The sequence below is a fragment of the Garra rufa genome, chromosome 15, assembly GCF_049309525.1.
Source record: "Garra rufa chromosome 15, GarRuf1.0, whole genome shotgun sequence".
NCBI lineage: Eukaryota > Metazoa > Chordata > Actinopteri > Cypriniformes > Cyprinidae > Garra > Garra rufa.
Window position 1 is genome coordinate 11,453,720 of NC_133375.1, and position 12,291 is coordinate 11,466,010.

At 40.9% G+C, this 12,291-nt stretch overlaps 1 protein-coding gene across 1 annotated transcript in view; it reads right to left on the reverse strand.

The window, feature by feature from the left end:
- Positions 1 to 12,291, reverse strand: part of LOC141286980 (multiple epidermal growth factor-like domains protein 9) — a 59,995-nt gene that overhangs the window by 20,720 nt on the left and 26,984 nt on the right. Inside the window, 2 exon segments of the mRNA XM_073819111.1 lie at positions 2,877 to 3,026; positions 11,236 to 11,375. Of these exon segments, the coding sequence (XP_073675212.1) occupies positions 2,877 to 3,026; positions 11,236 to 11,375 (290 nt within the window).

Genomic DNA, 12,291 nt, shown 5'->3' on the forward strand with positions numbered 1-12,291 from the left:
TGGAACATGATCTTTACTTCATTTCCTAATGATTTTTGGCATAAAAGAAAAAACAATAATTTTGACCCATACCATGTATTTTTGGCTATTGCTACAAACATACCCCAGCGACGACTGGTTTTGTGGTCCAAGGTCACATATATGTAGGTCAAATTGAGTAAAGAGCGTTTTTTAAAACTTACCAGATTGTCCGACCTCTTCACTCACTTTCTTCCAAGCAAGATCCTTTTTATTTCTGTTTCTATAAAAGTACAAAGATGTATGGTACAGCTCCTAGTAACCACAGACAGCAACGGTGATTTTGTCCTCATTGTTGTTTCAGATTTCTGCCTCCGTCACTACTAGAGCAAGCTCCTGATTGGTTAACGCGGCACGAATTTTCGCCAAAGTTCAAATTTTTCAACTCGCCCGAAACGCTCAATTCGCGCCGCCTTATTCGCGCGAATAGCGCCGCAGGAAGGTCTATCGCGTCTTTGCATTGACTTAACAAGTAAATCACTCGCGCTTAACGCGCCATTCGCGTCTGGTGTGCGTCTGAACGCACCATTAGACTACTTTAGACTTGCATAAAAGTATTTTTTTTAAAGCACTGGGGTTTTTTTTTTGTAACTTTTTTCTGCTGTATTGCTATCTTTAAATGAATCACTAATATAACGTTTTGGACCCAGTCATAAATCAGAGTTAAAAATAATCCTGGCACTCCCAGGATTTAGAATACAGGCATATAGGCATACACTGAACGGCAGACAAGTGTTTCTCTTCATCAGTCCAAAACAAGTCGATCCATAATAAAAAGTGCCTCACATGGCTCCGGCAGGGTCAGTAAAAGCCTCCTTTAGCGATCCGATGTGTTTTTGTAAGATGAATATCTATATTTAAACGTAATAATTACTTTAATCTAGTTTGCACAGTTGTACACGGGATTTGCTGCTGTGGCAGGACTGAAATGCTATTCGCCAATTGCACAGTGGGACTGTTAACCAATCACAATACATTTCGTTTTTCCAAAGGCAGACCTTCATCAAACCCGGAACTAATCGAGCCATTTGTGCCAGGCTAGGGAGAAAGCTATTGTAATAATGTAAATTATGTGAAAAATAATGTGTTTTTTCCAACCAGCAAGCATGAGAGCATGTTCTAGTGCACCCCCAAAACAAAATAAAGACTTTGTAAAAGAGCATAATAGGACCCTTTAATGACAGAATTTTCATTTTTGGGTGAACTATCTCTTTAAAACGAAGTGCCTTTAGTTGTGGAAACTAAGGCACTCCCTTGCCTTTTCCCTCTCTCTCCTATATAAAACGATAAAATAACGTAAACTAAAATGAATATTACATGTCCACATATTTATTTATTTGTAGATTTGTTAGGTAGCCACGTAATTGTTGGCGTAATGTACGGTCTAACTATCATTATTAGTACAAATACAATGACCGGCTGACTGCACATTATGCCTCTCGTATTTGACCTATAAATATATAAATAATACTGAGTACACTTATATAAGAGTTCTGAACTTTCAGTGCCCTTTCTCTCTCTCTCTCTCTTCCTCACACTGGCTCATTGACTTTCCTCCTCAGGCTCCAGTGACCGTAAATATAAAGTGACAACCCAAAGCCACATCACCGTAGCTGTTGCTGTGCAATTGCATCCAATGAAGGCCACCTGAGATGGAAACAAGGTCTCTGATTGGCTCCTAGGTACCATATACATTTTTAGCTAAGACCATCCAGATTGTGTATAAATCCATCAAGGAATAGGTTGAAACTTATAAAATAACATAATTTATTATTATCAGGAATAGTATTTTATTCCTGTGATGCAAAGTTTAATTCCAGCATCATTACTGCAGTCCTCAACAGTGTTGTTTTTGACAACCATCTTAGATTTAGTCTTAGTCTTAGTCTTTTGGACTAAAATGCTTATTAGTTTTAGTCAAATTTTAGTCACTTCTATATGTGATAGTTTTAGTACAATTTTAGTCGACGAAAAGTCAAGAAAGTTTTAGTCTAGTTTTAGTCGACGAAAAGTCAAAAAGGTTTTAGTCTAGTTTTAGTCAAAAAAGGGGAAAAAGTAGTCTTTTAAGAAATTAATGTAGGTCAGTAAGTATTTTGCTGTTGGGTAGTGTCACTTATAAGTTCTGAAAATAGCAGATCTATAGTTCAACACAATGTGAGCTTCCGGATCGACTATTTTTACCAATAATTACAATAATGAAGGAATGTTTTAAAACATAAAAGACAAACAAGGATGGAATGCTAAAACGGCTTGCCATAGTAGTATGGCAAAGAGAATTTAATGCTAAAACGGCTTGCCATAGCGGCAGATATTTTCCGGTTTTAATTGGCATGCACAATAAGCAGAAATGTCATGCATTTTAAACGTCTGACGGACCACCCACTAACATTTTCGTCTATTCTCGTCTCGTCAACGAAAACTCACACACGTCTCGTCATGTTTTAGTCTTCAACGAGCCATTTTTATCTCGTCAACGTCTCGTTATCGTCATGGAAAAAAGTGGCGTCAACGAAATGATTTCGTCATCGTCATCGTTGACGAAAACAACACTGGTCCTCAGTGTCACATGATCCTTCAGAAATGTTTCTAATATGCTGATTTGGTGTTTTATGAAACATTTCTTAATATTATAAGTGTTCAAAACAAAAGTCCTTAATACTTTTATGGAAAAAGTGATAGACTACCATTCAAAAGTTAGTGCTAAGTAAGACTCATCAGTGCATGTTTTGCAAAAAGGGACAAAAAATGTGAACTTTCTGTGCCCTGCTGAATAATTCCCAGTCACTTTCAGGACATCATGTGCTGAATGCAGAAGCTGCCCTGAAGCCTGTCATCGTGTCACAGAGATGCAGACTCACCGAGATGGCAGCTGCCGCTGGAGGTCTCAGAGGAGCAGGGACAAGGCAGGCAAGCATCCGCAGACCCCTCACCATGACGCCGGTAAAAGTTAGGCAGACACTCCTCACAGTTGTGGCCCTGAGTGTTGTCCTGACAGTCCAAACAAATACCTGAGGGAAAGAATGAAAATATACAGAACAACCGATCATTAGAAATAGTGTAGACTGAACATGAGACTTCCTGTGGGTCTTATGTAAATCATTACGTAAGGTAAGGATGGGTTTAGCACAGTGAGTTTTAAAAAGCTGTTTCGTAAACAAAGGAATCTGCTTTTTCAGAGCAGAACCTATCACTAGTTTAAAGTGCTCTCAATCTTAAATGTGCACTGGGTAATTTGTTGATGATTTAGGCTTTAGTCTGAAAAATGCAGTTAACACTGTTCAAGACCAGAGTTGTCAAGTGGAGAGATATATAAAAACAAAACACAGTCTGACACAGTTTTAAAGAATTCTCTTTTGCATATCAAGGCTGCATGTCTTGATCAAAAATAGAATTTTGAAATATTATTACAGTTTAAAATAATGTTTTTCTGTTTTATTATATTTTAAAATAGTATTCCTGTGAAGAAAAGCTGAATTTTCAGCATCATTACTCCAGTCTTCAGTGTCACATCATCCTTCAGAAATCATTTTATGCTGATTTATTGCTTTTATTATTAATGTTGGAAGCAGTTGTGCTTCATGTTTTTTTGGAACCTGTGTTTTTCAGGATTCTTTGATATTAAAGAAGTTCAAAAGAACAGAATTTATTTAAAATAGAAATCTTTTCTAACAATATTTATTAACATCCTTGCTGAACAAAATAATTTCTTAAAAAAAAAAAAACTATTCACTGACCACAAACTTTTAAATGTTGTAGTTTAATATAAAATATTGTTACAAATAAATACAGCCTTGATGAGCATAAGAAACTTATTAAAAAAAAAAAATCTTACTGATCCCAAACTTTTAATTTAAGATGAACTAAAAAAAAAAAACATATTATATTAAAAAAATGTAAATGTCACCTTGGCAACTAAGTACAAATGTAAAAAGTTCAGTTGAAGCACTAAAATTACTAAAACTTAAAAAAGAAAAAAAAAAACTAAATAAATATATATATAATAAATAAATAAACTAAAATTAAAATGAAAACTTAAAATATAATGTTTGTCAATAAGTTAATTAGTCATCTTGTCACAGTTCTGTCTGTCTTATCATTGGTTTTTCCCATTTGTCTTCCCCCCGTTGATCTGTCATTTGGTTTAGCCCTTCGTTATTGTGATTCCCTGCACCTGTCCTTGTAATTATTAGTCATCTGTGTCACCTGTGTTTGTTAATTAGTCTGTCTTTAAAAGTCTGTCTTTGATTTCAGTTCCCTGTCGGTCCTTCTGTGTAATAGACGTGTGTGAATGTTCCTGCCTTGTTCCAGCCTTGTTCCAGCCTTGTTCCATTCGGAGATTTATATTAAATATATTGAACTTTGTAAATATTGTCTATCGTCTCGTCTACTCCTGCACGCACCCCTGACATAAGGACCGACCGCAAACAGTCACGGCATTTTTCCCCTGCGTTTCTTTTCCGTTTTGGTCTCAGTGTTTATTTTTATTTTTTATTTTTCCCCGTCATGGATGACCCGAATGTATTCATCATCCTCCTGAAGCAGGGGAACCGCTCTCTCGAGGACCACACAAGAGACTTTGTATTCCTCGCTCCATCAACACACTACCCGGACAGCTGCTTATGCACTTTCTTCCGCCATGGATTAAATGACAACATCAAGACGCAGCTGTCCGGGGAGGGTCCTCGAGAGAGCCTCGCCGGATACATCGAGTGGGTGCTGGCGTCCTGTGGATCTTCCTGGACTGTCGGCAGCGTCGAGGAGGACGTCAGCCCCACTCATGACCCAGAGAGCAGCCTACCATCACCCCGACACGCAGAGCATGAACCCGAGCGCACCGCGGATGAGGGACTAGAGCCGCGAGCGACAGAGCCAGAGCCTTCTCCGGCTGACCAGGTGCGTGAGCCGGATTCTACATCTGCGACGGTGGATTGCGACGTGGAGCAGATGAGGGAAATGGAGAGCCCTGCCCACTGCAACTCCGCTGGGGGTGAGCTGGAAAACATCTCTGGGGACTTAATAGACTTTGTTTTCCGAAGTTGTGGAATATAACACGCCTGATTTGATAGACTTTTTCTCTGAACCTCTGGATTACATAAATTTCCCACCCGCCCTCTTCTGTCTGAATCTGCCTGGTCCCCGCTGGTTCCGCCCAGCCGTCCTGAGTCCCCGCTGGTTCCGCCCAGCCGTCCTGAGTTCCCGCTGGTTCCGCCCCGGCCGTCCTGAGTTCCCGCTGGTTCCGCCCCGGCCGTCCTGAGTTCCCGCTGGTTCCGCCCCGGCCGTCCTGAGTTCCCGCTGGTTCCGCCCAGCCGTCCTGAGTTCCCGCTGGTTCCGCCCAGCCGTCCTGAGTTCCCGCTGGTTCCGCCCAGCCGTCCTGAGTTCCCGCTGGTTCCGCCCAGCCGTCCTGAGTTCCCGCTGGTTCCGCCCAGCCGTCCTGAGTTCCCGCTGGTTCCGCCCAGCCGTCCTGAGTCCCCGCTGGTTCCGCCCAGCCGCCCAAAGTCTCCCAGGTCATCAGTCAGTCCCCTTGCTCACCCTCAGCCCACCATCTCTGCAGTGGGCTCGCCGCAGGGATGCCAACTAACATCGGTGGCATGGCTGGAGGATCCCTCAGCTCCGCCTCCAGCCTACGAGTCCAGATCTCCACCTCGGCCCTCCGACCCTGCGGCTCCACCACGGCTCTCGGCGCCCTCCTCTCCACCGTCGCCCGTCGGCCCACCAGCTCCACCGGGCTCCATCGTCCCTCCGGCTCCGCCTTGGTCAGTCGTCGACCATCCGCCGCCTCGGGACTCCACTCCTCTGGCTTCGCCTCGTCCCTCTGTCCCTCCGGCTCTGTCAGGCTCCTCCTTCCCGTCAGCGTCGCCTTCGTCCTCTGTCGCTCCGGCTCCGCCGCGGACCTCCGGATCTCCGCCTCCGCCTCGGCCGCCAGAGCCTCCTGTTCCGCCTTGGCCCTCCGGATCCGCGGTGTCGCCCTGGATCTTCGGCTCTCCATCTCCGCTTCGGGTTCCTCTGCCAGCTGCTCTGCCTCTGTCGGTCGGCCCCACGGAGTTGGCGGTCCTTCCTCCACCATGGCTCCTCCCTCCGTCGGCTCCTCCGTGGGCCGTCATCCTGGCTGCGATCTGGGTCCTGCTCTCCTGCTTCAGGTCCCTCCTGTTTCCTCCCTGGCTCCTCCCACCGTCGTCGCCCCCTTGGACTGTCTTTTTTGTTACCTGGACTTTTGTTCTGGTCCTCCTCCGGGGGTTGCGTCCTCCGCCGGAGCCCCCTCCCTCATTGACTCTGGTTTCCTGGTTTTCCACCCCTCTCGTTTTTTCGTTTTTTCCACGGCGCGAGGACGCGCCTTTCCGGAGGGGGGCGTAATGTCACAGTTCTGTCTGTCTTATCATTGGTTTATCCCATTTGTCTTCCCCCCCCCCCGTTGATCTGTCATTTGGTTTAGCCCTTCGTTATTGTGATTCCCTGCACCTGTCCTTGTAATTAGTCATCTGTGTCACCTGTGTTTGTTAATTAGTCTGTCTTTAAAAGTCTGTCTTTGATTTCAGTTCCCTGTCGGTCCTTCTGTGTAATAGACGTGTGTGAATGTTCCAGCCTTGTTCCATTCGGAGATTTATATTAAATATATTGAACTTTGTAAATATTGTCTATCGTCTCGTCTACTCCTGCACGCACCCCTGACACATCTAGCTATGTTAAATATCCAACAATTTAATAAAAAAATAAATTATAAAATAAAACACATTGTCACAACTTCTCATTCAATTTCTTTTATGCCAAAAGTCATTAGGATATTGAGTAAAGATTATGTTCCATGGAGATATTTTGTCAATTTTCTACCATAAATATATCAAAACTTTATTTTTGATAAGTAATATGCATTGCTAAGAACATTATTTGGACAGCTTTAAAGGCATTTTTGTCAATATTTAGCTTTTACACAAGTATGGGTGAGGGTCCTCTCAGAAAAAAAGTTACAAAGGTACCTTATTTACCCCATAAGAGTACAAAAGCGCCTTAATGGTACATATTTGTTTATATTTTGTATATGGTTTATATTGTGCTTGATGAGAATATGCAATCTTGTGCACATCTTTGTTATTCTGAAGAGATTTTGCTATGGTTTAATTTTGTTTACTCTTTATGTCAGAGTTTATAGTGTTCTTTTTTATGTTTTCTTTCAATAACATGAAAGTACCGCATTTGCTTTTGGGCTTTATCACATTTGAAGCTGTATGTTACAGTTTTTCAGTAGGTGTTTTGTGTGGACAATGACAATGCAAACTAACTGGCCACAGACCAAAAGCTTTTGTGTAATATACCCAGTATTGTTCTGGCTCTGTGAGTTACTGCGCTCTCGTGTGTGTGTGTGTGTGTGGTATTATGCTGCAGGCCGGCTGTGTGTCTATGAACTGTAAGCAGTCTCCGGAGATGCTGATTGGGTTTTATGACTGAGGAGGGCTGTAAATCTGACTGTGGCTCTCCACATCGGGGCAAGGTTACCAGCTACCATCTGCACACACACAGCGCCGACAGAGAAAGACAGAGACAGATGGGTTCCTAGACACACGCGCGCACATGCACTTCAACAAGCAGTTGACAAACACGTCTGTGACATCAGTAGACTGGGGCCCGAGTGAAATGATTTAAGACAAACACGCCTACACTTCTCAGATGTCAGCAGGTTTGCTTAAATTAACACACATGAGCATACACACACACACACACCGGCATGAGCATTTTGTTGATAGGGTTTTTTGGTCCTGATTCAAATTGAGGTTAATTAAGCCCAGGTTGCCTAGGATACAAGAGGAAGAGAGAAAAAGAGAGGGAAGTGTGGAGGATGTTGTGATGAATCGCTCTAGGTGAGTCAATCTCAAATCGGGAGATATCATTTTAAAGGAACAGTTCACCCGAAAAAAGAAAATCATTATTTATTCATGTTGTAAAATAAATGTATCATAATATTCCTGTATGAATTTTACATTACATTTCAAAAATATAAAAAATAAGAATAAATAATTAAAATTAATTCTATATTTTAAAGACAGTATAGTGTGTGTTTTATCACTAATTTGAACAATGTTTTTTTTTTTTTTTTTTTTTTTTCAGAGAACTGAATTCAAGGACTAAATACCCATACCTAAACTTAACACCTATCTTACTAACTAGTAATAAGCAGCAAATTAGTTTTTTGCTGAGACAAAGCCCAACCTGGTCTCGTGACGGACATGTACCTCTGGGAACTTTTTTGGCAAGACGCAAAATACGTATTCAATATGAAATGTCCATTGGGTTGCGCTAAAAGAGTGTTTGGTTTTTTTCCCCGGAACAGATGAACGTACATATGGTACGTTTTATGTGACGTTGGTTTTGTACGTTAGCCTAGAATCTAGACGCGCCCCTGGTGGCAGCAAATTACATTTGCTTCCAAGGACAGTCTAGTTACTCTCAGTTCACTTGAGATTTCGAAAAATCCAATATGGACCGGGCCAATCACGAGTCGGTGGGCAGGCTTAACGTGATGACGACTGACCTGCGACCATAAGTTCCGTCAGACATTCTCTGGTTTCGTGAATTACGCGTGAGAGAACAACTTTCTTTCGAATCGGCTTTGGCCGCCACTCTGAAAGACTTGAAGTTAAGCTTTTCTCTGAGAAAAGAACAAGAAACTGCACTGAGGTCATTCTTACAAAAGAAGGATGTATTTGGTGTTTTGCCAACTGGATACGGCAAAAGTTTGATCTACCAGCTAGCTCCGCTGGTGGGAAAACGCATGGGACTCTGCCACAACAATTCTCAGGTTCCTTTTTCAAAACGGCAAAAGTCGTTGAGCTCCATTATCACTGTTGTGATTTGAAGATATCTATTATCACATCTCTTCATCAAACTTTTCCACAACACACATGCAAGGAACTCTCTTTTCCGTCGCTCTGACTACGTCACCTTCTTCGTTGCTCTGATTGGTTGTAGCGCTATCCTATTGCGTGGAGAGGGAGTTTGAAAGACAACCGTTTATCCCACCCCTTCGGTTGAGCCCTGTCTATGGAGAGTGCCCAGACCCTACATTTATGTGGGTCTGGCTTGTCAGGCTATTTGTACGTGTTATCGCAGTTCTGACTTGAAATGTCCGTTGAGTGGCGCTATAGCTGTAATGCTCTGTGATGTTTTAAAATACCATCTGCAATACATCTACAGATACTCAAAAGTATGAACAAAAGCGAATGTGAGGTAAAAATGCAAATGTAATCATGCCGTTTTAGCTTGTTTTTCAATCTCTCATCTTTCAGCTCTTTCATTGTGAGTCAGGATTTGTATCCGGATTCTGCATCCTAAATCCAATTCCTTGCCGGACGTCCAGCTTGTTACGGAAACCAAAGCATAAGGAGTTGTAATCACAACTGCATATGAAAACGATTACAAGTCCTTACGAACGCAGGTACGTTTTCGTTATGAGATCAGGTAGGTTATTAGATACCTTCTGATTCCCAAAATAAAAACTTGCATGTGTGACGTGAAAACATGCCGTTTTATCCTTTTTTTATTGTAAGTTAACCATTTTTATCATTTTTCAATCTCTCATTTTTTAGCTGTCATCGTGAGTCATGTTTTTCACAGGAACCCAAGGATTCCGCATCCTATGTGTAATTGTTAACATTTTCATAACTGTAATTTAAAACATTTTTACAGTAACCACAACAGATTAAAGTTACTTTTTTTGTAATTAAATTATGTAACTCCATTACATGTAACTAGTTATTTCCTAACACTGATTTTAATTATATGAGGAAACTGGTTAGCTTTGAGGGTTTTTTTCTTGCTATTTTCGTCTCACAGGTTTAAACTCTTCTTTGTGTTAAGCATACCATATGACATTTTCTCACACCTATAGTGTTTCTTCATTATGACAGATGCTTCAAACTCATGAACGAGAAGTGTGAAATGTGTACATGGATCACAAGTAAGTGTTTGTTTTCCCTTTGTAAGAGTTTATGCACGGAATACCATGTGTAACCGGTCTTTAGAATTTCTTAACATTTGGAATAACAGTTTCAGAAGTTATTAAAAATGCAACAACGTGTTCATACAGGGCCTAAAACTAACTTTTGGCCACACCTGCCAATGTCCAGGTGATGTGATAAAATTTACTGGCCAAATTTTTTTTTACCGGCCATTAAACTGTCCCGCTACTGGTGTCTCTATTAAATGCATTTTCCCTTAATTTGACTTATTATAGCCATTCAACATTACAGTATAATTGAAAGCCATTATTTTTTAACAATTAATAGGTTCTGAAATATATAACAACTTTTAATTTAAGTGATTTTAAAGCAATCGTCACATAAACTATAAATTGTATATGCATAAACTATACAGATAGAGATAGAGATAGCTGCTTCACTGCAACGATTGGGTGGCGTAACCCCAGATATGTGTAGCCACATTCTCAGGTTATAAAGAATACAGAAGGGAAGAGTTAATCTTCCGAAATGAAGCAGCAATATTTTCTCAAATAAAAGTTATTCGAATTGTGTCTAGGGACAAGCTGGCCATCACACTGCTCTGACCTTATCAGCCCATTTTTATCCCATTATTTGATTCGCTCTTGTCGCTTACAACAGAACAGATGATTTTGTCTTCGGAAAAGATTATTTTATTCGTATACAGTACAGACCAAAAGTTTGGACACACCTTCTCATTCAGGTGTGTCCAAACTTTTGGTCTGTACTGTAGATATGAATTCACCAATTCAACTGAAAAAACTTGTGAAAAAATATCTTTCAGGTGGTCAAATAGCAAATAGTGGAGCTCTGCAGCCACCTACTGGTAAAAGTTATTTTTTTTACTTTTAAAACTGGATTTTCCAAAAGATGGGCAAAAATCTTACACTAAACCATTTGAAATTATCCATGTTATCCCCATGAATTAAAGTTAGAAATGTGGGTCTTTTATAAAGTGAATTTTACATAAAAAAGCAGTTTTTGTTTAAAAACCCATTTAAAAAATATTTATTTATTTATTAATTTATATATATTTACAAAAATATCACTAACCCACTGAAAACTGCACAAATGTAGAGTCAAAACTTTAATAAGCAGAAAAATATACAGTACAGACCAAAAGTTTGGACACACCTTCTCATCCATTTGAATGAGAAGGTGTGTCCAAACTTTTGGTCTGTACTTTATGTCAAAAACATATACGTATATCGCATACGTGTGCTGGACTGACCTGACTGAGGGTGGCAGTAGGTAGAGTGGTTGTTGCATTGGCACGGTTGGCATCCTGTGCTGCTGAAGTGGAAGAATCCAGGGTGGCAGTCATCACACTTGGGCCCGTATACACCCGTCTTACACTTACACAGCCCTGAACTGCAAAAGAGAAAACACAAAAACACATGAAATAACACTATATTAATGCTTGACTTCAATCATCACACTGGCAGCCTAGAAATGTTGCCTGCACGCGTGTGCGCAGCGTCCTCTTTGCGCATCTAGTTCCTGTGGTATCTTATCACACATATTTCAGCACACACGTCGCTTTGCTCTAGACAGCTAACAATCCTGGTTTAAAATGCAGTCATGCACACTTTAAAGCAGTCTAGACCTTTCATTTTAATTCCACCATCTCTACATGTGGGTACACATTAGGGACCTGTGGCCCAGACCACATTTGAAAACCATCTGCTGCTTCAGACCTGATTCCAGGAATCCCTCTGCATTTCTCTCTCTCTTTCACACACACACAGACACACTAATTGTGTTTAATCTCAATGTGCCTGTAAAGTTGTCAACTCAAAATGACACCGGTTTGACTACTGAATCTACAGAAGCTGTTGGAAGTGTTACATATGTAGGCTTTCACAAAATCAATCAAAAGAGGAAATCAGACACCCAAAAGATTTTTTATGCATAACCAAAATCACACAACCACTAATTATACAGTAATTTTAAATTTTCTGAAGTGTCACATGTCCATTGACAAGCCATGGCGCTCTCACTCCACACATCACGTTCACTTCTCACACAGTGAAAAATACATTGCGGAGCAAAGAGGAAACTGGCTTTGCGCCAACAGACAAGGCAGAGCAGGTTACTTTAGGTATGAGACAAAGTAAGCTTTAAAATCGTATCATTTTTAAGAAATTCAAACAATAAATACCGTTTTGTGGCTCTTTAATGTGTTGTGACTGACCGCACTAGCGACTCAGTTTAAGCGTCATGGAACCGATCATCTATTCCTCTTTACTATTTATTATACCACAAAATAAACATTAATTAACATCAG